This window comes from Oreochromis aureus, linkage group 8, assembly GCF_013358895.1.
Source record: "Oreochromis aureus strain Israel breed Guangdong linkage group 8, ZZ_aureus, whole genome shotgun sequence".
Classification (NCBI taxonomy): Eukaryota; Metazoa; Chordata; class Actinopteri; order Cichliformes; family Cichlidae; genus Oreochromis; species Oreochromis aureus.
This window is the reverse complement of record NC_052949.1, coordinates 6,876,562-6,903,447: the sequence shown is the minus strand read 5'-3', so window position 1 is coordinate 6,903,447 and position 26,886 is coordinate 6,876,562. Positions and strand designations below refer to the sequence as shown.

Below are 26,886 nucleotides of genomic sequence, written 5' to 3'. Positions count from 1 at the left end.
CATAACTTTGCACTTTTGCTGTAACAAAACAAATTTCCCACCTGTGGGACTAATAAAGGCCATCTTATCTTATCTTATCTTATCTTATCTTATCTTATCTTATCTTATCTTATCTTATCTTATATTTTAAATTCCAACAAGGTTGTAGACTTTGATCATCAACAAGTTTGGCTTCTGGGTTCAGCTTCTTAATATTTGTTTTTTCTTGAATGGTTCTAAAGTGAATATCACAAACTCTATAGCAAGTCTGTGTACACTGTTTGGAGACAGGTTGCCTCCTGCCAGATGACCTGCACAGTCACCTTGGGTTCACCTTGCATGCCTCCCCTCACCCAGAGGTTATTGGGAGGATTGCTCAACCTCGGGGTCTCCAGTTGTTTGCTACAACTGCTACAATCGGTCACTGAATGCAAAAAATCAATGCAATCACTGGGGAGCCACAATTTTATTTTCTAGCTGGGATCCTATTTTGTGCTCTAGTGTGACTGAAGCACATTCAGCAAAGATATATAGTGCAGAAGAAAATGCTCTACATTTTCACTAGTAGAGCGTCTCCTTCTCTATTATTTAAAATATTCTGAAAACTGACTGGAGGGCACATAGCAGAGTAGCATCACAGCTGTGTAGTGGTGTGTTTGGTTTAAGTTCTTAACTAATGTGTAAGACACGTGGCTGAGGAGTAAAAAACAAGACAAAATATAGAATATTTAACATGAATAGGAATCCGACCAGACAGTCAGTGCAATTTCTTTCTTAGTCTGCGCTTGTGATCTCTATAGATCGGTACCAAAACATGTTGAGGTTTAAAACCTGCCTCTGCTGATATAGCTGTCTGTTTGTTAACCAACCATCACTATGTGTGTGTAACATCTGTATACCATTGTACACAGATGTTACTGGTGCCAGTCCCACCACATCCATGCCATGTGGGTTACTTTCATTGTCAGTTCTTATAGTTTTAGCACCAAAAGGCCCCAACTGGCCCACAACATGAAATGAACTTGTGAAATTTAGGAACCTCAGTTGCCATGGCAACCCATCCTTCTCAAATTCTTTTTGCCTCCCTTCACAGAAGCCATAAAATACCAAATACGGATCATTAAACTCTGTGTGTGTGCGGGAGTGTGTCATGGTTAACTCTGATTCTGTGGAGCCTTCTGTGAAATCCTAGGCGCAACATACCTGCGGTGACAACAGAAATATAGTCCTCTCTTTTTTATTCTTAGAGTTCATACACATAAAATTTGTTTTAGTGACTCAGTTGGGATGATTGGCCACTTTTCTGGATGCAAATTAAAAATATCTTCAGGGTTTGTCAGCTTCTGAGACATTTTAGCAAACCTTCAACACTGGAAACAGCTTTAGGCTGAAGAAAAATGTGTTTAATAAGCATTTAAATAAGGGTATAACCTCAACTAACAAGGTTAGCATTTATAAGTTATACCAGTGAGTCAAAGCTCTGTTTTTCTAAGTTTGGTTGTGTGTGTTATTAAAGATGAGAGCTAATCTTTAATATTGTCATCTCAGACACGTAGTTTTCACTGAAACCAGAGAAGCCCCACCCACCTGCTATTTAAGCTTTCTGTCTATGAAGGGCAGCCAATTGGAAGAGGAGTAATTAAGAGCTTGTTTCAGACAGTGGAGGGCACAGGATAAGATAAATGAGGATTTTGAACTGCAGCACACCTCTGGACCTCCAATTAGCCTCTATTTAAGTAAAGGCTGATATTTTCTTGACAAATCTTCACCCCAAAAATAAACAAACAAACAAAAAACATTAAATATATCACAAATGTACTTTTGTGTTTTTCATACGATAAACAGCCAAGCAAAATGTGTTTAAATAGCATACAATAATAGAATTAAAAAGAAACTACATGTAACCAGTAAAAGCAGGACTCAAGAATTACAAAAAGCATGGTGTAAATCCAAACAGGTACACTCATAACACCCAAGTTAACATCTAAGCAGATATGCATTCAGCTCACTTTTAAAAGCATCCATGCAATGTGAATGTCTTCACGTCAAGCCAGGCTTTAGGCTGCAGCTATAGACAGCTAGAGCTATAAAAGATGGATGTAGCTTTTACCATGACGTCATCCACTGGTTTCTGAAGTGCCATGTTGAAGCCTTGACATGAGTGTTTCTGCTGTTGCCATCTTGTATGCAAAAAGCCAGATGTGACGAGGATGGCCAGGTCTGACGGTGACTTGTGATCAACACTTCATTAACCAATGAATATGTGGTTTCATATCATGGATTTACAAGATTTACAAATTAGACTTAATTTAGACTCAGCCTGGGATTGTTTTTTGTTGCGTATGAATATATATTTTGTGATTTTTGTCAGTCTCTCTTCTGGTGTCTGTGACGCTGAATCTAAATAGGTGGTCATGAAGGAACATGTCATCCAGTGTTTTCAGCGCTTTTTGGTCAAAAAAATATTTCCGTTGTTATTTTGTTTGTTTATTTTTCTGTTTGGAAAACTTTATGGAGAGATTTCTTATCTGTCCTTAATTTTATTAGAAGTGAGGGTCTTGAAACTTGCAAAGTAAATAACTTTGACTCATCCATAGCAGAGATTTTTCAAAGGATTCTCTATCATGGTTGGTTAGAAACTGAACATTTTTGCTTCATGTCATAACAAGCATATGTACTAAAGTAAGTAAGATATGAAGACAGTCCTAATGTTCTTGCAAATATTATAAACTAATGTGGATACAGGGACTATGTTAATAAATACAAAAGTTTCACAATTTTACAAAATTGTAAGATATTTCAAATCTAGTCACATTGCTACTTCTCCAGGTTGTTGTGTTTTGGTTGGTTTTTATGTAGCAGCTGGTCTAATTTTCATTACCATGGTTTTTAGGGAGTATTCAAGCCCTTTAAAAGTTCTCCAGTGCACGCCAGTTAAACGGGTTGAAGGTCCCCACATGTAGATGGCATTGGGGTTGGCAGCATAGCACGCGCTGTACCAGAATCCTCCATAGCACACCCTGGCACAGTTCGAAGGATGTGTATCTTGATCATTGTCGATGGTAGTGAATTTCATTCCATTGTGAGCACTTAGAGAGTCTCCTGGAAAAACAAAACAAAACAAAACAGAAAACACAAATTTTGCTTCAACTACTGAAAAATCCCAACTTTGTTGATAGATTATGAGTAGAGCAAGTAAAAAAAAAGTTCTTGAAAGAGAGAAAAAAAGTCCCACCTGCTGCCCCTTTGATGAAACTTCCCAGGTTTAGCTTATATCCATCCGACTCTGGGCCAACAGAGAAGGAGGAGTAATGGGCAAAGACCTTCTGGCCTTCAAAATCTTCCATGTCGACCTTCAGCTCATAGTTCTTGCCTTGGGTTAGCAGGTGCATTGTCTCCAGGCCTGGGAAGATAAAACAGTGAGCAACTGTGATCATCTCAAATAAACTGTTTTAGACAAAGTTGATGAGTTTGAGCTGATGTTATTGTTGTTAAGAAAGGAAAAAAATGTACAATAAAATAATTTGATAACAGTAATGTTTATTGACTACTCAAAATATCAGAAGTAAAGGCCAATTTAATCCAAAAAAGAACAACGAATTTTACCCAGCCAGTACTCTCCAGCAGCGCTCCCAAATCCGGTTTTGTAGTGCTCCCACTTCTTGAAGAAGTTCACTGTGCCATCTTGTCTTCTCTGAATCACCTGGATTAAACAGAAGTTCCACACAAACTGTCAGTAAAAGGCAAATTATAGACCCCCCAGCAAAAAGGACTCCTTTCAGCTTTTCTAACTGCACACAGGGTAACTAAAACTAAAAGGTCTTCTGGTGCTTCTCCCTTACCTATAGATTTAAATATATCTGTGTATAGAGATGATCCTTGAATAAAATCAGTTAAAGAGATAAAGAGATATTTAAAGAGATATTTAATACGAAATTCTGACTGTGTTAAACATGAATTTTTGAGCCAAGATGTGTGAAGCAGTTCATAAAGTTAAAAGAGGTAAATTCTGGCCAGATCTTTTTATCTCTTATTTCAAGATCAAAATCAGAAGAGGTAGATTAGTTTGGAAAAAGAGGGCTGAGCAATCCTCACCGTCCATTTTTCTACTGAGTTGTCGATGTCGTCTTTGCTCATGTCACAGTAAACCTGCACAGGAGAGGTGGAGCCAGCTGGATAGATGGTGTATACTCCATCCACGCCTGCACCACCTCTGTAGATGTCACTACAGTCTGTGGGCAGAGGGGATTGATAAGCTGCTGCAGGCAGCAGCACTGCAAACACAAGTCTGATCTACAGCAAAGAAAAAATAATTTCTGTCAAAGTTAAGGTTTGGAACAGGATCATGCACATTTCAGATGATACCTTAAGTTTTTAACATTTTCATAACGCAAGGAGGCAAGCGGTTTTTAGATTGATATTATTAATTTACTTGAACTTCTCATGGCTATTACCGTACTGCGAGGTTGTTCTGGAGCTAGTTTAAAGATAAAATGATTTTTATAGTATTAACCCTCAAACAGCACTGAAGATATATTTATTTGTCATGTTGTGTGAACTGGTTTGACATCAAATTCGTAGAAGATTTGGTGAAGTTCAGGGAGACTTTACCTGGAGAAATGATGGTTGCTGTGATTAAACCTGTAATCTGTTAGTCATGAGTCAAGCTCTGGTATCTCTATATTTGATTGCTTGGCTGTCAGGTGGTGCTGAACAGATCTGTCCTCTCTGTATCTCTAGAACCTTTGGTAATGAGTGCTCTGCTCCTGCAGTAGACTTGACTGTACTTCTCTACTTTGCCGTCTCTAATTTTATTAGAGAAGGTGGCAGTGATGCAATTTAATGATCTTTCTGGTGTAAATATGCACTGCAAGGCTGTTTGACACAGTTTTAAAATGGCTATGATTCTCCACAAATTTGCTCAAATGTTGTGTCTTGGATAGATTTTATTTGTGATTAGAGACTCTGGGTTAATGCTAACATGCACGGGGCACTTGTAAGAGGCTAAGGATAAAGAAAGGTGTGGCTAATATCAGGCAGGCACACATTAAATTACACTAAAATTACACTTGAAGAAAAAAACAGCCATAGAAGGAGGATGGGGTTGCAAATAAATAATTTTAAATATTGTGTCTGTGAAGTGAAACTGTAACATTAAAGTATCGTTTGTGATGCATGTGTTTTTCTAAAATGAGATTGTTTAGGCAGCATCATATGTTACATACCATCATTTTTTCACCAGCTTGAAGTGGTTACCAAAGAGAAGCCACTGCAGATCTCCTGAAAAGAAAGCAGAGACATTTTTAGCTTTTAACAGATTCTATAAAGTTGATTATAGGAGCTAAACATGCAGTGGGGTCAGATACAACCTTACCAGTTAAGTGCTGAACCAAATGTGTTTCCAGAGTAAGCAGCTTCTTTTATATTTGAGCAACTCTGACTGTTTCATCACCCAGTGTTTCCCCCGTGTTCTCCCATTTGCAGTAACATAGTTACATAGTTCGCTCTGTTCATTTGCTACAGTATTTGCCAACTCACTATGTCAGATTAGGCTATGTTAGTCATAACATTTTGCCTTTTTGTGATTGCAGTGTGCCCTTTCATGAGAAAGGAGGTGATATGAAATGGACAAGATAAATAATCAGGATTTATAATAAAAAGGTAACATTAGTTTATTTGAACCATGACCTGAGCAATGACAATATCAATCCCCCAAATTTAAAAAAGCAATAATTCAGTAAAGTGGCAAATTGTCTTTTTGCCTAAACCTGACCAAACCTTGATAACAGCACTGCCACATCGAAATCGCAGTATCACTTAAATTTTTGTAGCCATGGTTTGTATCAGTTTTGCTCCATTAGTTACCAAATTTCCCCTGTGGGACAATTAAAGGATTATTCTATTCTATTCTATTCTATTCTATTCTATTCAAGTTTTGCTCCACTCTCCACACATCAAGTTTATTTCCACCCTGCTATTCAGAAAATAAGAAAATTTCACCAGCATCTATGCAAAAAGTGTTGGCCAACTGCCTGCCACTACTGAAGTCAGGTCATAAAATGCTTGTAACTGCTGTTATGGATGGCATCGCTGACTGACCTACTGTAACTACACATTTTGATTAATTTATTATAAACTGCTATAAGCAGAGCAACTTTGACATTCAGCTGTTCAAAGACACTTTATTTGATGTTTCCAATGCTGCGTACCTAACTATCAAGTTAGCTCAAAACTGACTGCTAACACAATTGTCTCAAGCTTTATTGTCTTGACATGCCTGCTCCTAAATGGATTTTGTCTTGTTTACTGATATTCTCAGTCTCCCTGACAAATTCCTCTATGAAGTTAACCAATGTTGTCTGTCTCTTTAATATCTCCCTAATCTGCCTGCTGGACTTTGACCCTTGAAGTCTCTGCTTGTGTGTACTTGTGTATGTGTGAATCTCACTCTATTGATGAAGAAGGAAAGTCAAGGTAAATATTTTGAGTGTGTGTGTGTTGGTCGTTTTTTACTCAGACACTTTTGTTGTGTGAGTAGATAAAATGCTGATACTTGACTGCCAAGCTTTTTGCTGCAGTTTATTTTAGGTCCAATGGATTGTGTTAACCGTTCAACCCACATACCTTTTCGGAGTCAGACAGGAATTTTCACAGGTGGAGAGATTATTCTACTCGTATTCCATCCTGCATTTATTGTAAGAAATATGCAAACTTACTTCAGTAAAAGTATCAAAATATGCTGCACTAGAGGGCAAGCAGCATATGGCTGTTGTAGCTGTTAAGGTCACACTGTTTTTATAGTTATATAGGGTTAGATACGGTTAGACAGACCAGTGATTGCTAGCCAAGGGTTTACATGCTTCCAAATGATCACAAGTGAGCTGTGAGGGTTCATGGGTTTAAAGGGAAAATGTGTTTCTTGTGAAACTGTTAACAACTCACAGACTTTAAGAAGGACCTTCTATGCTAGTTTCCAACTCCATAATTTTATTTGTGAACTCTACCAGCGTATCTTTGAAGTGACTACAGTTTAAAATAATCCTTAATTTCATTATAAATTGCTTTGCGCGTGGCCTCATTTCGTCCTCCATCTGAACCAAGCTTCCATTTAAACCAACTTTCTTGTAATTTACTGCTAATGGCTGAAAACAGGGTGAGCTTCTGTACTCTGAGCCAGAGCTGTGTACCTAGATGACCCTATGAGGATGTCTGCTCAGTGACATCATATAGAGCCAAAAGCAGAAAAAATTGTCTGAAGTCTGAGTTTTTGGCTTACACTAATTATTTATAGATAATCCATTCTTTTCCGCTTATCTAATACAAGGTTGCAGGGATGCTGGAGCCTATCCCAGCTGTCTTAGGGCAAGAGGCGGGGTATATCCAGACTGGTATTGATGAGAGGCGGGGTCTGTCGTAGGGCTAAACACATGGAGAAGGGCAACCACTCGCACTCACATTCATACCTATGGGCAATTTTAAATCATGAATTAACCTAACCCCACTAACTGCATGTCTTTGGACTGTGGGAGGAAGCCGGAGTACCTGGAGAGAACCCACGCAGACACAGGGAGAACATGCAAACTCCACACAGAAAGGCCCTGGCATGATGGTGAAATTGAACTCAGGACCTTCTTGCTGTGAGGCAACAGTGCCAACCGCTACTTGTAGACAATATTTACATCAGTAATTCATATATTCGCTGTGTTTAAAAGCAGAATCTTCCATCATAATCGTTTTTGACAGAAATTAAGGAGAAAGCATGATAGCTTCACTTGAACTTTGCCACTTTGTGGGAGGGGGGACAAAATTACATGTTAGCTTTGTGTGAGCCTCAGGCCAAAAAGGTTGGGAACTAAAATCTTAAAAACTTATTATATTTTAAATTCCTCTTAAATATAAAGAATTGAAAAGAAGTAGATGGGATTTTTTTTAAAATTTTGCTTTTAACAAGTAGCTGTTGGCATTATTATGTATCTAAAAAAATAGATAAAAATTAAGGACTTCAGAAAGAATCTAAACAGTTTTGTACTAAAAATAAAATAAATTTTGATCTCTTTATAAAAAGTCTTGAGCGTTAGTCTCTGTATTTGTTCAGGTTTTCCAGCCAGTCTGATGTGCATATGTTTATCGAGACTAGGATTCATGAGGGTGAGTCAAGCTTTTTTAGCTCTTTTGTGGATCTTAAATTTTGAACTACTGTGAAACTAGTTAGAAGTAATTATAATAAAACAAACCTTTCTTTAAACAATAAAAACTAAACTGAAACAAGTTAATCCATTTGGGAAACTAGATGAAAGAAAAAATGAATTAAAGGCAAACATTTTTAACCTTAATAAAAATCAAAACTTGAAAATAGAAAACTCTTAGCACACTGGCGTGCACACTCAGAGCCTCTGTCCTCTGATCCTGTGCCGCCACCTGGTCTAAGATTAACGCCGGAAGTCTCCTGCCTCCCCCATCCCTCCCTCTCGTCCTCTTCCATGCTCTGGACTTTCTCACTGCAAGCCAGGTATTTTTAGCTGTGACATAATGCCCCCCTCTCTCTCTTTCACTCACAGCCTTTCACTCTCTGTCTTTCTCTCTCTCCCTCCCTCTCACACAGACAGTCCCTCCTCCTACTCCCTCTCCTCTCTTGCCCCCATCCCTCTCTCCCTAGCTTCCAGGCTAGGGCTAAGCTGCTATAATTGACTGCTCAGGTTTCACACTTTCAGCTGCGGGCTGAGAAACATGGCAGTGGAGGAGGCAGCAGAATATTTGGCAGAAGTAAGTCTTTACTGTACTTTACTGTAAAGTCACTGAGCTCACAGAGTTAGCCTCCTGTCTGCTGATATGCTGCTGTAATGCTAACAGGACTGGAGATTGTGTAGCTGGTGGGATTTAGTGGTGTTGTAGCAGTTACCCGTCCAGACATGAGACACTGTCGAATGATGGTGATGGGAGATTGTAGACTGGGGGGCTGTTGATGGGATGGGTCGCAGTGATAACTCTGCTGCACCACTCTGCTGCAGTGCGTGTGTGTGAATGGATGTGTGGTGTGTGTGTGTGTGTATGCACTCCTGTGTGTCTTGTTGCAATCTTAACTGCTTAACTGTGATTGCACATATATAAAGTCCTCTTTATTGTGTTTTTATAAGTCTATACATACGATTTCCAGTGGATACAGTTTCATGTTACAGACTGATATGAATGGAAGTACCTGACCTTGGATAGTGGCGCATGCTCTGTATTGTTTGTAGAAAAAAGAAAACAAAAGAGCAAAAAAAGGAAGCTAAAAACAACAAGAATGGTGAAGATTGGTGCTTTAATTCATTATTGATGTCGCTTTCATTCAGCTGTGTTTAGTGAGGTAGAAAGGCAGCTTAAACACTGTTAAGTCTTCAGTAACCTGCTGATATGTGATATACTCTATGCAGCATTTTCTGTCTTACTGTAGCCAAGCAGTAGTTTAACAGTAGTTAAAGTGGGGTCACATAATATGTAACCTGGTAAAAACACAAGTGGGAGGGTGTCAACCTTAATGCCCTCTGGAGTTAGCAGAGTACTGTTCAAGTTTTAAAAGTGTGTCTATAAAATTAGCTTCTACACAAAAGCTAGCTGGTGATATGTATGACTAACTCTCACTCTCGTCCCTCGGCGTCAGGGGGCAGCTCTCATGTTGGAATGTGTGTAACTGTATGAGTGTGAAGTGGCGTGTTGTGGAAAAAGAGCGACAGAAGCATTCTTTGCATATCTCTTTCACGGATAAATAAAGTTGCACTCGAATGACACTTAGCAAAAAGCTGAGCAGGTCTCCACTCACATGGCAACTTACAACATGAGCTTTGGGGTAAACAAAGTTTTTGAGTTTGAAGCCTTTATAGTTGCGCTCATGTTGTTACAATCCTACTAGGCTGACGTCCTACAAACTAGATGGCAAACTAAGTGGAACTTTTACACAATAAAATTTGCAAAGTTATTCTGTAACAAGGTAGATTTTGCACATAATTATTTTTAATTACATGTCTGTTGTCTGACTAATTATTATTATTTTCACTGACCAACCATTTGGTTGTTATACAAAATGTATTAATGAGACCAAGAGGCTTGAATAGCTGTCTTCAAATTGATTTTCTTTTTGTTGTTCCAAGAGACCTTACAGGAAACCCAGTTTTCTGTAAGGTCTGAAAAGACAAATAAATAACCAAATAGATTTTTCAGCTCCACTGTAGACAGAAATATTGTGATAAAAGTGACAACTGCGTTGGCTCACACCAGCCAGGTTGGCACAGTATCAGAGCGGAGCAACCTGAGAGCGATGATAACAAATTTATTGGAAGTGTGTGACAGGAACTTGTAGACATCAACTTTCATTCGAAAAGGAAAACATGATTCTTGGTTGTATTATTGTAGCTGAACGGCCTTCGTGGGCAGACATTCCTGAGTGCACGTAACCTCTCCGGTCACTTTGTTGAGCACACCATGCTTATATCAGAATGAACTCCCCTTTGCCTTCAGAACTGCCTTAATTATTTGTGGCATAGATTCAACAAGCAGATCCTCACATATTGTGAACCATATTGACGTGATAGCATCACACAGTCAGTTGAGCTTTGTGACGTGGAATGTTTTCCATCAGAAGATGTGTGCACTGTGGTCAGATTTAATACTCATGTTGCCCGTGGCCTACATCATCAGACTTAACCATTGATACAAGGCAGGCAACGTTTTGTTGAGCAGGTGTTTCCTGTTCTTAGCTGACAGGTGTGCTATTCTTCCGCTTTGAGCTATCTGCTTCAAGGTTCAACTTGTGCGTTCAGAGATGCTTTTCTGCATAGCTTAGTTACAATGAGTGGTTATTTGAGGTGCTTTCGTATCAGCTCATCAGCTGTCTGGCTATTCTCCTCTAACCACTCACACCAACAAGACATTTTCACCCAGAGAACTGCTGCTCACTGAATATGTTCCCTTTTTTGGACCATTCTCTGTAGCCCTAGATTTGATTCGGTGGAAAAATATGGGCTAGGATTACGTTTAATCCATGTCTGGGTGTAAAGCAAAGAACAAAACATGTAAGTTTAAGTTGCAGCACTTTACTTTGTTAAATAGATATCCTTAATTTAACTAGGTAAAACTCTCAGTAAGAACAGAAAACATCTTCTTCAAGCATCCTGGCCAAAAAAAGAAAGCAAATATTTTGTGGGCGTAGATAGAAATGTAGACACGGGTCTTAATTTGTTATATTGGGTATTTTCAGTATACAGTATGCAACTGGGTTTTCAACAAGCACAAGTGTGTTTAGTAAAAATATAACAATTAAATAGTCAAAAACAGATTTTCTCTCGGTCTTTGAAAATGTACTTAAATTTCTCCAGAGTAAATAAGTGTAAATGAATGTATTCTGGAGCTCAAACTGCATTGTTTTCTTTCCAACACATGTTCATACACGGATAAAAAGGATCTCTCTCTAGCACAGGTTAATGTCAAACACGCTCTGTGTTTATTCAGAGCTTTGGTCTAGCTGTGCATTTGTGTTGGTAAGAGAGGCAGAAAATAAGGGTTTCTTTTAATGAACATCTCAAATAAAAGCTATGAAAATATTTAAAGATTATATAAAAAATGTTTTTGCTTCTGTCTTCATCTTGATTAGCTGCCCTGCAGCAGACAATCACAGCAGTGACGTGGTTATTTTCAGTGTCGTGTGCTGTGTATCAGCTGATGTCAACCTGACCAAACTGGGAAGTCCTGAGCTGGACTTGTGCTGCTCTTTGACCAGAGTACTTTTCCAGAGGATGCCGCTTTGAACTGGAACTCTGATAATGCCCTGAATTATAAGCAGCCCAGGCTGCCCCCACATTAAATTTGAAAGGCTTGGCACCAGGCCTTACAACCCGTCTCTGGGTTTTAAAAATCTCCACGGCACACTGTTTCCAGACTGACAGAAAGAACTCTTAGTAAATATTTTATTTTGAAATATGCAAGTGTATTTGATTACTAAGAAATGTTTTTGCATGCATTTACTTGTAGTAAACATTAAACTGTGTTGCAATTTTCTCTGTCACATGTTGTTTTTATTCTTTGGATTAAAGATTATACTTTTTGTTTAAACATCCAAACTATTGGGACAATTTCTGCATGATTCCCTCATAGAGAGAAGAAAATATCTTTTCATTTTACAAAAATTATATGGGGATGCTATTATATTTTTCTTTTTTACATTTGCACTGTTGTTGATATAAACTGACCAACTCTGGCAAACAGGATGGTCTTAGAGTGTTTTATATTAGTTGGGACAGTTTACTAGATCAGTGTTATTGATGTGGTTTCTATTTTGTTTCAGGTTGAGTTACATGTTACAACAAGGCCAGGCAAAAAAGTATGCAGTGATCCTGCATAGAGGTCTAAATAATGACAAGAATCCATAACCTTTACAAAAGCTGCAATGCAGTACTTTCACTAAATGTAATGTTTAATTCTATTAGAGAGGTTACTTGCAGTTTCAGTCATCCAGGAAACTCCCGTGTTTGACATCCAGTAAGCTCTCCTGTGTGTTTGCGTATATGTGATGATGACCTTACATAAGATCCATTCACTGAGTGGGAAATGACCTCACCAAATAACACAGCTCATGGTGCAATGAGCTTGACTTGATTGTTCGTATCACTGTAGAGATTTTTACATTGCACAAACACTGATTGTGAAATACACAATGCAGTTTAAAGCCCAGTTCATTCAGTTCAATTATGCTTTTAATGAAAACATTAAAGCTGCTATAATCTGTATTTTTACAAGAACAATACATCAAAGGCAAAGTTGAAAGACGTAACTTGATTCAAAGTGAATTTCAGCTTTGCTGCTTCAGTTCATTGTTACTGGTCTTTTGTGATAGCAGGCAGCTGCTGCATTTCCTGCTCCATGACAGAGAAATGTAGCTGGAGACTAGCTGGTGAGCACAGCATAGCATTTAGCAGGGAATGTAGCTGTGTTGTTCAAGTATTTGGAGGTTTTGTTGATGAGTGTAGAAAGGGTGGAGTTGATGTACCGTTGTGGTGAAAGCATAGCCAAGTGTTCAGCAAAGCTGTTGATATTCTGGTTTAGCTGTGTTTTTGCTTTTATGTATGGCCATCAGCTGTGTGTAGTGACTGAAAGAATAGGATCAGAAATACAAGTGGCAGAAATTAGTTTCCTCTAAAGGCTGTCTGGGCTCAGTCTTAGAGCTCAGTGAGTTCAGTTATGTTGTCGTCACTCAGAGTAGAGCCACCGTTCCTCCAAAAATCAAAGTAAAAAGGAAAGAAGCACGCTGAAGTGATTTGTGCATCTGATTAGTATCCCTCCTGGACACCTCCTAGCTGAGGTATTCTACCCCGGACACACACATTGTGCCTCTTGGCTAGCTTGGGATCACCTAGCCAGAACAGCTGGAGGAGGTGCATAAGGAGAAGGGAAATTTTAAGAAATCTCACTCTTCTCTTTTTTTTTATCTACTTTAAAGCTACAGTTTAGCATTTGCCATCATCCATGTCATGGTAAACAAATTCTTCTGGTACCATTCTCAGTGATGCTTGAAAGTAATTGTATGTTAGTGAATTAAATTGTCTTTAATGAAGTGAATTCTGTATCAAACACTATGTGAAAATGGGTTTGTGAATGATCCCAGATGTGAAATTGAGATAATCTCCTGGAATGATAGGATCTGCATGATGTTAACTTTAAATCCTTTCATCTACTTTGTTGAGAATACTGCAGGTTAATGGGCTCATGAGCAAACAGTAATTTGAGAGTCCCTATCCTGTGCACTGTGTGGGCATCCATTCAACTACATGGGTGCGGTAGGCTGAAGAATCACAGCACTGCAATCATGAAATCAGATACACACACACACACACACACACACACACACACACACACACACACACACACACTGACTATGTGCCATCTTTTCAACCTTTCTGCTGTCACAGCGCGCTCAAATTCAGCCTGTTTCTGCTCTGCCTACATGGGCCACACCCTGAAATCCTGGCACACAGGGACAGATGTGCACATACAATATATTCACTTCCCTCTTTCAGAATCCTCAGCTCAGCTTGATAATGACACATGTTTGCAGCTGTGACAGGTTAACTGCAAATAGCTCTTCAGCTGCTGCTGCTGCTCCCCTTGGAGACACAGTTAGTCATCAGGGGTGCTCGCAGTAGATGTTAGGGTTGACTGTGTGTGTTTGGCATAATTATACTCTCTTTGCAAAAAAAATTACACTTTACTTTTCAAAAACAATAATTTTGGATGCTCCCAGTAGTTATCCTCTGTAGCTCAGTAGTCAGTCCCGTGTCTAGTGAGCTTTAAGAAATATTTGTTTTTTATTTGTTAATAAGATGGATGTGATCATTTTGTACTAAAGCTTTAATTTTGACTTGCACTGACTTTTTCCTCCATACTTAAATATTAATATAACTAGCATAGTGTTAAATCTGTGCTAAAGCCTGATGTGCATCTTCTCACAAACGTTGCTACATGTTGTAGTTTTATAGATGCCAACAACTGTGATAGGGCTGCTTGATAGCAATATTAGTAAACAGAAGATTAATACTTCTGTAAAACAAAATGCAATAGGCTGTAATACTATCTAGCATGCTCATTATGCTAAAATATAATATTCTTCCAATTTAGACATGCCATTTTTCTCATTTTCATAGTGCTGACAATGCATTTATAGATTAATTTGGTACTGATCTTCTCTTCTTCCTGCATTCAAGACTTATTACCTCACTGCAGAGCGTTGCAAGCACACCAGCAGATGAGTGTAAATGAAAATAATGAGCTTTAGTCTTAATAATGTGGTGTCTTTTGTTCCTAAAGTTGCACAGGTATCACTGTGCTTGTTTGTGACACAATGCTTCCCATAAGAAAGGCTGCATTAGTGACAAAGTACTTCTACTTCATCTGATTGTGATCAAATGTTATTCATTCTTTATTTAGTTACATTGATTAGTTTCCTGAAATGTGCCTTAATAGAATATCAGTCATAACAGGATAGCAAGTTAAAGTTCTTAAGATGCAAATGCAAAAATATCTTCTTGCAAGTATAATGATAAATAAGTTACTTCTACATATTTAATTTTTAGTCAGGGTTGTCAAATTCAGTTAACTCAGTGCAGTTTGATGTTTAGCTTAATCCAGATGTGTCATTGAATCTGTAATAAAATGTCTCATGCTGGCACCAATCAAACTTGAAAAAATGTATCAAGCAGAATAAATCCTGTGGTTGTTGGCTTGGATTTGGCAGGCTGTTTTTTCTTTTCTGGGTTTTAGGGAGTTTAACCCAGCAGGCATGTTGAAGACCACTTTATTTCTCTCAGACCCACTTTTATAAATGTTTTCCTATTTTGGCTCTTATTCAGCTTCTTTGAGCTCTCAAAGGGTTTACCACACACATTCTAATCTATTCATTTTGGCTAATAACATACACGCTTTGGGGGATTTACTCAACTTATCTCCTGTTGCAAGGATTCATAAGTAAGCTGTGACACAAAAATAATAGCCTCAAAGTTGTTTTTCTCAACACATTTCCAAAGTATTAAATAGTCTAAAATAAGCTTCAAACATTAAATATTACTGCTGTTTTAGGATAATAAATTTTACATAGAAAAGGTTTATTTTAGCAGCATTTGAAGATTCTAATTGTTTATGCATTCATTTACACAGTTTTTTTTTTCTTCCCTGATGTCCTGTATGTGTCTTTTGTTCAGCTCACTGTAATACATTGTATGTTTAGGATAATAATCATTTTCTCCTGTCTCTGTTTTCCTGCAGACAGACGTAAACGCTTGTTATCTGCGGGCTGCTCGGGCTGGCAACCTTGAGAAAGCGTTGGATTACCTGAAAAATGGGGTCGACATTAATATTTGCAATCAGGTAAGCTTGCTAATAAGACTGCACCATTGTAGAGTTTTTTAAAGTAAAATTTCTCTTTTCCAAATCACCATATAAACATCTCAAACCATGTATCCACAGTCTTTTTATCCCTGAAACCAAACTCAGCTTTAAATTGTAGGAATGGCTCTTCTAGTTATTTAAATAATTTGTGAAGCAGGCACAACCTAAGACTGTTGCCATGCCTGCATGGTCACCAATTCAGCTTATGGTTTGTTGTGTTACAGTCCCTAAATGCACGACTTACAGGAACTAAACTAAATTAGTTCAAGTATACCAAATGGTTTGGATTCAAAATCACACATAAAGAGTTTATATGTTGTATGTTAGTCTCAATAGAGACCAGATTTGCAGGGAAAAAACAAAACAATAAAGATTATTTTAATTTAATCTCCATTCCTCTTCCTCTCTTTTCTTTCTCTCCAGAATGGCCTCAATGCTCTCCATCTGGCCTCGAAGGAGGGCCATGTGGAAGTGGTGGCTGAGCTCATCAAGCAGGGTGCCAATGTGGATGCTGCTACTAAGGTGTGTGCCACCCAGGAGTCGCATAAACACACAATCACTCACACAGGCACACTGTGCATGCATGAATTCACAGACACACACACACAAGGTTTGCTGAGTCTGCACCTTCCCAAAGTCACATTGATTAAGCAGCAGGAGAGGAGATGAATGGCTGCATGTAAGCAGAGAGGTCAAGTACTGATTTAGTAGAAGTCCCGTCGCGGACATTCCGGTATTTCACCACATAGGGCTTGTTGGTCTGGTAGTGTATGTAAAGTGTTTGACAGTGAAATGCTTCACTGCATTAAATTTATTCATTAGAAGAAAGGCGATTAAATTCATGATGATTGGATTTTCTGCCATGATGCTGACATCACCACACTAAACCAGGTTAGTGGGAGTAATTACGTAGGTAGTAATTCACAATTCTTACAGATGTTTCCCAGCACTGCAGCAGTCTGGTTACTATAATGTTTTTAAAAATACTAATACACAGTTGTGGTATTAACACCAGAGACTTGCAGCTGATGCTATTTGTGCCCTTGTGCCATGCACTATTAGTTTACTTTGTCAGATTTTTCATTATATTGTTCAAGATAGTTGATGGAGTCCCTCAAACCCTTCTGTAACACATCTGCGTGCATGAAAACTCCAAAATACTGGGTATAAATGTGTAAGCATTTGGTTACGCTTGATAATGACTGATTAATACTATCTGAGCATGCTGGAAGTGAGTGAAAAGGCAGATGTAAAAACAGCTCAACAATTAATAAACAAAATTGCAAAAAGCAGCTTAACAGGTGAAACAAACAAACTGAAGTCGAGCTACCCTGCTACACCAGCTGACAACGTGATCTGATCAGCTAAAACTCTTTTGTAAATCCAATTGCAAATTAAGTAATTTTAGCCTATCAGCAGTTACTGTTGCCCCTGCGAGCTGCTGTGCAACCCACCTCCACCCGAGCTTCCCCTTTTCATGCTAGTTTTTCATACCTTTATAGAAAAGGCAGATCTGATATTAAAACATAATAGTGCACATTTGCAGACAGCCTCTCCAGTAAGAACTTCACAGTGCTGCAAGTAGTTATTCACATAAAACACGACAGGCACAGTGCCAGAAACCTAACTTGGTTTCTCACATGGGATTTTTGTGTGACTGTTCTGTTTTAATCTTTGAAAAGTCAACTTTCTAACTAGAATATCTGTCAGAAATGTTTCCAGAAGGTCAGATACCTTAGGAAACTCCATTATCTGTAACTTTCCAAAGCTGATAATCCATTATTGTCCAGCTGCATATACAGGTGACATTTAATTGCACAGGGCAGAAAAAACACAAGAACAAGAGAAGAAAGGAGAGGCCTTTGTAACCCTGCAGGTGTGGACATTGTAATATATCAATAGTTCTCTGGGACTGTAACCTGAATCCTTCCAGAAGAGGACAAATTCTGGTTTTAATATGTGCTTATATAGTAATTATGCAAGTTTTTAAAGTGTTTTATGTGCGACATAAGTGAGCCAAGGAAAGAATAAACTACTGTACATTTCATTCAGTCACAATTTATGTTATGCTGTGATGGAGGGAGCACTTCTATTCAATTTTAGCTTGAATAGCAAACTAAAACTACAACATTAGCAAAAACAACTATGTCAAGGAATGCTATAAAACCAGTCAGAAAATGACCAATAACAGGCATTCTCTGAACAGACGTGTTACAAAAGCAGTTTAAAGGTGTCTGATGTGTATCCCTCACTCATACAATGGCTCCCCAAATGAGCCATGAAAACTTGAAGAATCCCAAATTAATGTCAGAATCAAACCGTTGTATCTTGTTCTAAACTGGATTCAGGAGCAGTAGGAGGAAGAGGTGAAGCATGTGAGGAACGAAGTGAGGTGTATGTGCAGAGGGTTTAGTGGCAGTAAGAATGACAGCATGGCGACAGCTGCTGCTTGCTATGGCTGACACACATATAACAGGTGCATCCTTTAGAGCTGCAGTACGAGTAATGTGCATATCAGACTAGCTCTACTGGTCTTTTCAGTATGCCAAGTTTTCTTCTTTGTATTTCCATATTTTTCTCTTTCTGTGACTCTTGAATGTTTATCTTCCCATTGCACAGTATGTATCTGTTATTCAAGTTGAACCGGTGTTCAGAAGTGATGCTACAGGGAGTGCAGAATTATTAGGCAAATGAGTATTTTGTCCACATCATCCTCTTCATGCATGTTGTCTTACTCCAAGCTGTATAGGCTCGAAAGCCTACTACCAATTAAGCATATTAGGTGATGTGCATCTCTGTAATGAGAAGGGGTGTGGTCTAATGACATCAACACCCTATATCAGGTGTGCATAATTATTAGGCAGCTTCCTTTCCTTTGGCAAAATGGGTCAAAAGAAGGACTTGACAGGCTCAGAAAAGTCAAAAATAGTGAGATATCTTGCAGAGGGATGCAGCAGTCTTAAAATTGCAAAGCTTCTGAAGCGTGATCATCGAACAATCAAGCGTTTCATTCAAAATAGTCAACAGGGTCGCAAGAAGCGTGTGGAAAACCAAGGCGCAAAATAACTGCCCATGAACTGAGAAAAGTCAAGCGTGCAGCTGCCAAGATGCCACTTGCCACCAGTTTGGCCATATTTCAGAGCTGCAACATCACTGGAGTGCCCAAAAGCACAAGGTGTGCAATACTCAGAGACATGGCCAAGGTAAGAAAGGCTGAAAGACGACCACCACTGAACAAGACACACAAGCTGAAACGTCAAGACTGGGCCAAGAAATATCTCAAGACTGATTTTTCTAAGGTTTTATGGACTGATGAAATGAGAGTGAGTCTTGATGGGCCAGATGGATGGGCCCGTGGCTGGATTGGTAAAGGGCAGAGAGCTCCAGTCCCACTCAGACGCCAGCAAGGTGGAGGTGGAGTACTGGTTTGGGCTGGTATCATCAAAGATGAGCTTGTGGGGCCTTTTCGGGTTGAGGATGGAGTCAAGCTCAACTCCCAGTCCTACTGCCAGTTTCTGGAAGACACCTTCTTCAAGCAGTGGTACAGGAAGAAGTCTGCATCCTTCAAGAAAAACATGATTTTCATGCAGGACAACGCTCCATCACACGCGTCCAAGTACTCCACAGCGTGGCTGGCAAGAAAGGGTATAAAAGAAGAAAAACTAATGACATGGCCTCCTTGTTCACCTGATCTGAACCCCATTGAGAACCTGTGGTCCATCATCAAATGTGAGATTTACAAGGAGGAAAACAGTACACCTCTCTGAACAGTGTCTGGGAGGCTGTGGTTGCTGCTGCACGCAATGTTGATGGTGAACAGATCAAAACACTGACAGAATCCATGGATGGCAGGCTTTTGAGTGTCCTTGCAAAGAAAGGTGGCTATATTGGTCGCTGATTTGTTTTTGTTTTGTTTTTGAATGTCAGAAATGTATATTTGTGAATGTGGAGATGTTATATTGGTTTCACTGGTAAAAATAAATAATTGAAATGGGTATATATTTGTTTTTTGTTAAGTTGCCTAATAATTATGCACAGTAATAGTCACCTGCACACACAGATATCCCCCTAAAATAGCTAAAACTAAACACAAACTAAAAACTACTTCCAAAAACATTCAGCTTTGATATTAATGAGTTTTTTGGGTTCATTGAGAACATGGTTGTTGTTCAATAATAAAATTATTCCTCAAAAATACAACTTGCCTAATAATTCTGCACTCCCTGTATAAGCTTAATTTTCAGCCTTAACTAATATGTGCATATGTGTTGTTCATGGTTATGTGTATTTAATCTGTATATATCTGCATATGAATATGCTCAGTCTACGGACAAGGGGAAACAGGCAAAGCTTCTTTTGGTTACACACAGTTAAAACTTCATGTGAAGTGCAAAAGATGCAGTCTTATAATTAGCTAGCTACTGACAACAATTTAGCTGTTTATGTTTCTAAATGTACAGTATCTGACAGTGACCATAGACTGTGTTAGGGGCCTAACAACTTATAAATAATGTAGCATCACCAACAACAACAGTCCTATAAAAGGACAGCTAAAGCATTACTCTGGAAATGCTGTTTATTTCAGTAACAAAGCGCAAGACCAAGTTGACTGGTTATGAAGTATCAATACTTGCAAGTTAAGGCTAATAGGCTAACTGCTGGTGTCCTGACTGTTGGGCTAGTGCACTTGACTCGTGTCATAGTTAGCAGATCTGGACACATCAGGATGCTCTAGTACTAGATAAGTTAACTAGTGTTAAATGTCAAAGTAAACAAAGAATAAAATGCATGCTAGTGAAGTTAGCATCAGTTTTTAGCATCAATGAGCAGACTAGCTAATGGATTCAGATTGTGTGCTCATTTTTATTCAGTGGGCAGCCCTTTAATCTGTGCTCGCCAACAGAACAAAAGACAGTAAAAATGAATGACATTCATGAACAGATATGAACAGATTTTGATTTGTAGACTTATTTAGTTTGTCAGTCTTCTGTTTTGGGGGAATATGCTCTCTCCAAGCTTTATATTATAAATTATGTAAATTATATTGCAAGATGCAATTATGATTTTGTTAGCCTAATTTTATTTATAGTTTGTGAGATTAGCACTAATCACAGTTTGCATATATACACACACAGTACGTACATAAAGCTGTCTCTGAATCATTTTGATACAGCAGAGTCCCAAACTTATATTAATTTTCCTTCCCTGTGAATTCTAATTTATGATTTACAGATGTCAGACAATGATATCATATTGCACCAAATATTAAGGTTTGACTGAGATAGGACTTTAATAAAAAGTGATATTTTTCACTCAATTTGCAGCAATCAGACACTGAAGCTGTAAAAGTGCTTTAATAGCTTAAATAGCCTCAAGTCAATCCATGCTGCTTTTAACTCTCCTGCACTCCCCCAGAGAGATGTGTGTGCAGTTTGCACCTCTGCTGTAAACGAGCAATATGCAAAACATTTCTCCCGTGTGACTCAGAAACATCCACATAGCCCAGGCCTTTACAAAACTAAAAATAATTCTTCCTAAGTTTTCCTAAAATTTTAAATGTTTGTTTTGCTTCTATTCTTTAGAAAGGAAACACTGCCCTCCACATAGCTTCTCTTGCTGGACAGACAGAGGTGGTGAAGGAGCTTGTCACCCACGGTGCCAACGTCAATGCTCAGTCTCAGGTAAGGCATCCCCTCCCGAAAACACAGACACATGAACTCACAAGGCTGTACAGTGAAATCATCTCTTTTGGAAGACGATGTTTGAGTTCGTGCATTCATCCAGAAGAATGTGTACATACAGGGTCCATTTGTGTGTGTGTGTGTGTGTGTGTGTGTGTGTGTGTGTGTGTGTGTGTGTGTGTGTGTGTGTGTGTGTGTGTGTGTGTGTGTGTGTGTGTGTGTGTGTGTGTGTGTGTGTGTGTGTGTGTGTGTGTGTGTGTATTTGCTTGCTGTGTCAGCAACTCTGCTGTGCAGCTTAGCCCACATTCGATAGTCAGCATGCGCACACACTCACAGTGGACTTGTCACCACAGCAACTGTAATGATGTCACTGTGAAGGCTTTGGCTAGAGCTGATGAGAGGAAGAAAATGACATTAGTATTGATGACCTTTAATCTTTAGTGCTGACCTGAACTTCTTTCCATCTCCGATTTTACTTGAAGAGTAGGAGAAGGTCAATTTATTTTAATGCAAATTCTAGTAGTTACCAGTGTGCATCACCAATGTCCATCACTGTTCCAGATTTAGTCATTACAATGCAGTTGCAATGCTTGCGTTAAAAAAGTATCTTTAGTTATCTGCACAGTGCCACGTGCTTTTTCCCAGTGTGAACTTCAGCATTTTGTCCTCTCTTTTTCTACTGACACTTGATTCCACAGTAGAATTGCAGTAATGGGCAATGTGAAGCTTTAGTTTTTAACTATGCAGTCAAATTTGTGTTATTTAAACACTAAAAGAAAGAGTTTGTTTTGTATGACAGTATGTTTATGTGGGACTGTAGCCTCAGGTTTATGCTGTTAGCTGGTAATTATGAGAGAGTGCATTTCAGCACTTCTCATGGAGTAACATGAAAATAATCTAACAAGCAGTGTAACAGTAATGGGTGGTGCTTATTCTCTTCTCACATTAAAAGAGGCTTGTAAACCAGAGTGTCACTATAGCTAAGATTTTTGAGCAGGTAACCCACATGCTGAAAGGCTGCAGGGGCCTTGGTTCAAAAATGACCCAGTCTATTTCCTCCATGTTAATCCCCATTAGTCGCTCTCTACTTTTCTGTCTATGCTTTACTGTCCCTGTCCAATAAAGGATAAAAATGATTGTTCTGAAAAATGCTTTATGGAGACAGGAGGGGGTCTTCTTCTCTTATACTTTCTGGGTCACTAGACACACCGGGGACTTATAATTATGATTCAAAAGAATGAAAAAGCGGATTTCGCATAATTTGCCCCCTTTAAATTTTGTGTATAATGAGAAATGCATTTGGTGCAGTGACACCAGAATAACTACAAAGAATGGCAGAGGAGGATGAAGAGGAGTTTTTTTGCATGCTGAAGTGGTTTTTGGATGCCTGTGTTGCTATGGAGATGTGTTTTCTTATATCTAGTGTGGTAACACATACACACACTTGTCAGCTTCAGCCCCAGATTGACTTTTATCTACACTCTTATCAGGTGTGAGGTATGTGTTGAGGTGACGGTATGTACACCATGATAACGCTGCTGGAATATAACATTTGTGTGGGGTGGTGGAAGTCAGGGTAAAATAATCTCCCTGCTTTCAAGTATGATTGGGTCATCATAGTTTTAGTGCATAATAGCAATGTGTGGCAATCAAGTTTTCTGAAAATTAAATTAAGAAACCTTTTATAGAATAAAAACCTGTTTTGCAGTCAATTTCACGCCTGACACATCAAGGTGCTTTATCACATTAATGCAGAAATCCTATAAACCCAATATTGCCAAAAAGCAGTACCGCTTATTGATGTTTCAGCACTGCCCACATTGACAAATGTAAGCAGAGATATTAACAGGATTAATCACCTTATCACCTGACTCCTTGATATCAGTCAGACCAACATTTGTTGTGTTTTTAGTCCATTAACACTAGTCTTTTTAATCATTTGTATTGTAACTTTATTTAGTTTATTTTGTCAAATGTGTTTTACTGTACAGGTTCTATATTTTTCTTTAGAAAGAAGTTATAGATGTCTACATAATGTCTTTTAGTCCACATGCAGAATTTTATTCATATTTCATTTTTTTCCAATATACGATAATTTCTTTGGGGTGAGAAATGACAGTCACATCCTACCCATGTCCATCTTTCTGTAAGGGTCATTATTTTATATAACTGGAATTTAACTGAGACACTATTATTTGGTACTAATAGAAGTAATTTTTTTCTACAAGCAAGCAAACACTTTATCGATATATACAAAATAAAGCATGCTTCGGTGTCCTTGCGCTGTTTTTGGCTTGGTAAAGTTTCATTAATTACCTCTAATGTTTAAATTCCCTATCCTTGTGACACATAGATCGAGAATCTGTTAGAATGTGTCATTCTTTAAACATTAACAGCATCATTTCTTCTTTTGTTTCTCTGCAGAATGGCTTCACTCCGCTGTATATGGCAGCGCAGGAGAATCACTTGGATGTGGTGCAGTTCTTATTGGACAATGGCTCCAGCCAGAGCATCGCCACTGAGGTAAAGGAAGTCTCTCACACATACACAAAAGCACAAAGAGACAACCTAACATGTGTTTGCACATGCTCACAAACCCATAACATCCTCTAACACCTTACCAACCCCCTCTGTAATTACACTGCAACATTATGACCATCGGTTTCTTTGTTTCAAATGTTAGATTAGTGCCTGCACCCGCTAGCTCATTTAGTAGACGACCGGTGTAACATATGAGATCACTGTTTATTAGGGTTAGAAAAAATAATTATTTTTCAGAGATTAATCTGTTGCCTAGAGGGAGTAAGGAGGCAGAGTGATTAGAGTGAAGGAGGTAGAGAGGGGAGCAGCAGCAGCAGCATGTGTTCGTTCAGAGTGACCTTGACTGTCTTCAGCTGCCAGCAGAAGGAGGAACCAGTGACGTTAACAGGAGAAAAAGCATGAGAGGCGAGACCAAACGCTACGCTGTGAGTGTGACACAGCGATCCATCATCTGCAGTAGTAAAGCAGACGGCCGACTGCCACCGCTGCAAGAGTAAAGTGTGACGATCGTTTTTCATTTTAGTCACATCTTTCAGTTTCTGATCCGTAATCATTCTAACTGACACATGAAAAAACTTTTTAATTTCTTCCAAACAAGTTCATTTTCCTTTCATACAAAATGTAGGGTTAGGGTAAGGTTAGCACTAATGACGACTTAGACCCCAGAGCGTTAACAAGAAGAACTCATTCTGAGTATGAATCATTTAAATACAAGCATCTGTATCAGTATAAATTTTGGCTATGTTGTTACTCTAGATCACACGTGAGCAAAGGAGGGCCAGGAGATCCCTGAAGTATCTCAATCCAGTCCACCATGTGTCAAGAGTAGAATAAAATGAGCATCTAGCGATACATAGACAGTTACTGTATGTGGATCACAAAGAAAAAGTGTTTGGCAGATCGGACATAAAGAATAAATTGTAAACTGAAGCAGTATGCAGAACACATAAAGGTTATACTGTCATGATGTTATTCTATACTTGCAGTCCATTTAGTTTTTGGCTTCCGTACCTTAAATGTTGCACTAACAGGTCATTTAATTTCTGCTAATGATGCAGAAACATCTCATAAATATAGTTCTTTTTTCAGCTTTTATTATGTGTAAAACAGCTGTTATTTGAGCAAACATTATTTTAAAAGGAGCAAATCAAAGTTTTTAGATAGGGATTAATACACATGTTGTGCTCTAGTGAAAAATAATGACAGGACAGGAAACAATGAAGCTCCAAAGTGCACAAAGATAAAAATACCAGGTCTCAGATACCCGGACAATGTTGTAAGTGAGATCAGTCAGACTCATCCTTTTAAAATATACTTTAAAGTTTTAGTTTGAAGGTAATTAGAGAGGTGCCTTTTATGTTCTGCTGATGTGTTCTGCAAATGCACATTTGATGCTGCTTTTATCGTATTAGTATTAGTATTAGTGTGGTGTTTACAGAACTGTGTCTGAGACATTTCACTCAGGCCTTCGTGGCACCTCATTTTTCCTCCTCGTCTTTCTTCCTTTTCTTTCCTCCTCATTTCTTTTTCATGCCCTCCATCATTCTTTTGTCTGCCTCCGTCTCCTCCTGCTCGCCCTCTTATTCCACCACATCTCACTCTTCTCCTCTTTTCACCCTTTTCGCGACTACTCCAGTGGGGTGAGACCAATGTGAATTATTCATGTGAGGAAATATATCTATGAAGCAACTCTTGCCGTTTAATAATTCATGTTTAAGCATTTAATTAGAGAACAAAGCCTTTTTTAAAAATATTTGTCTATATTTGACGTATTTTTGAGCATATTAGAATCATCTTGTTTGCCATCACTTCATAAGGGGCTTTACAAAATCTCTTTATATTTAGTGTGCAACTTTGCTGATAACCCATCAGAATAACTTGATTTTTTTAAATAATTCGCTTTGTATTGTTGAAGCTGGCTGGTGCTATTTTGGTAAGAAGGAAATTGTGCTCTGTCACTTTCCATTTTTAAGCTTTTAAAGAAAGATCAAAACCCTGTCTTTGCCTTTTTGTTTGCAGCTGCTGATGCTTTTGTTTGAGTCCCAAAGTATTTTTAGGACATTAAACTAATTTTTTTCTCTTTTCCTGATTCCTAAATCAGATGAAACGGGAGCTAGTGCTTAGGGATGGATTGTGACCTTTAAAATTCTTACAAAGCCTAAATTTATGCATTTGAATGTGTTTGTGTGCCCAAGGGTATGTGTATGGGTGGGTGTGTTTTGCAAACATGTTTTTGGATCACATTATGAATGTGTGTCAGCCTGTTTATGCACGTGCCTATGTGTGTGTGTGTGTGTGTGTGTCTGTGCAGGCGAGGGTGTGTTTGTTTCTCGCCCTCACTGATTATTTGTGTGAGCGGCGTTGGATCTCTGAGGGGGGAGTTTCGGCTTTGATGTGTGGGTGTGTAGTGATGCCGAGTTGGTTTTATCAAGACAGTTGGTGTCCTGTATAAACATACAAGTGTGCACACAGACACACATAAACACACAAAGACACACATACATGCAGAGTATATTGTTTTCCTTGCAAGGAATCTTTCCTTTGATGAGTCATAGACGCTCTCCTAGTAGCATCTTACATTTATCTTATTGCCTGCATGAGTCAGTGTCTACATATAGTATGTATATGTGTGTGTGTGTGTCTTTGTGTTTCTAGGCAGTATTCAATCTCATCTTATCTGTGTCCTAGTATGTGTCCATTAGCAGTTAAATTTCCTTTCCGTTTGTTCTTAAGTGAGACACTGAACTTACTAAAGCACTTATAGTATCTAAAACTA

The 26,886-nt window shown here is 38.6% G+C and overlaps 2 protein-coding genes across 12 annotated transcripts in view; one reads left to right on the top strand and one right to left on the bottom strand.

Moving 5' to 3' along the window:
* Window positions 1-26,886, top strand: part of LOC116324051 (ankyrin-3-like) — a 177,820-nt gene that overhangs the window by 69,756 nt on the left and 81,178 nt on the right. For 10 of the 11 annotated variants that reach the window (XM_039616400.1, XM_039616397.1, XM_039616402.1 and 7 more), the window contains 4 exons: window positions 15,766-15,867; window positions 16,312-16,410; window positions 21,471-21,569; window positions 23,994-24,092. In XM_039616400.1, the coding sequence (XP_039472334.1) occupies window positions 15,766-15,867; window positions 16,312-16,410; window positions 21,471-21,569; window positions 23,994-24,092 (399 nt within the window). Of the gene's footprint in view, window positions 1-8,593; window positions 8,743-15,765; window positions 15,868-16,311; window positions 16,411-21,470; window positions 21,570-23,993; window positions 24,093-26,886 lie in introns of those variants that run through there. The other variant, XM_039616399.1, reaches the window with a different exon arrangement.
* LOC116324061 (microfibril-associated glycoprotein 4-like) lies at window positions 1,201-5,373 on the bottom strand. Its single transcript, XM_031744604.2, has 6 exons — window positions 5,354-5,373; window positions 5,205-5,259; window positions 4,075-4,272; window positions 3,586-3,682; window positions 3,215-3,382; window positions 1,201-3,081 (listed from the first exon to the last, which is right to left on the bottom strand). The coding sequence occupies exons 2-6, from the start codon at window positions 5,208-5,210 to the stop codon at window positions 2,831-2,833; spliced, it is 720 nt and encodes a 239-aa protein (XP_031600464.1). The 5' UTR covers window positions 5,211-5,259; window positions 5,354-5,373; the 3' UTR covers window positions 1,201-2,830.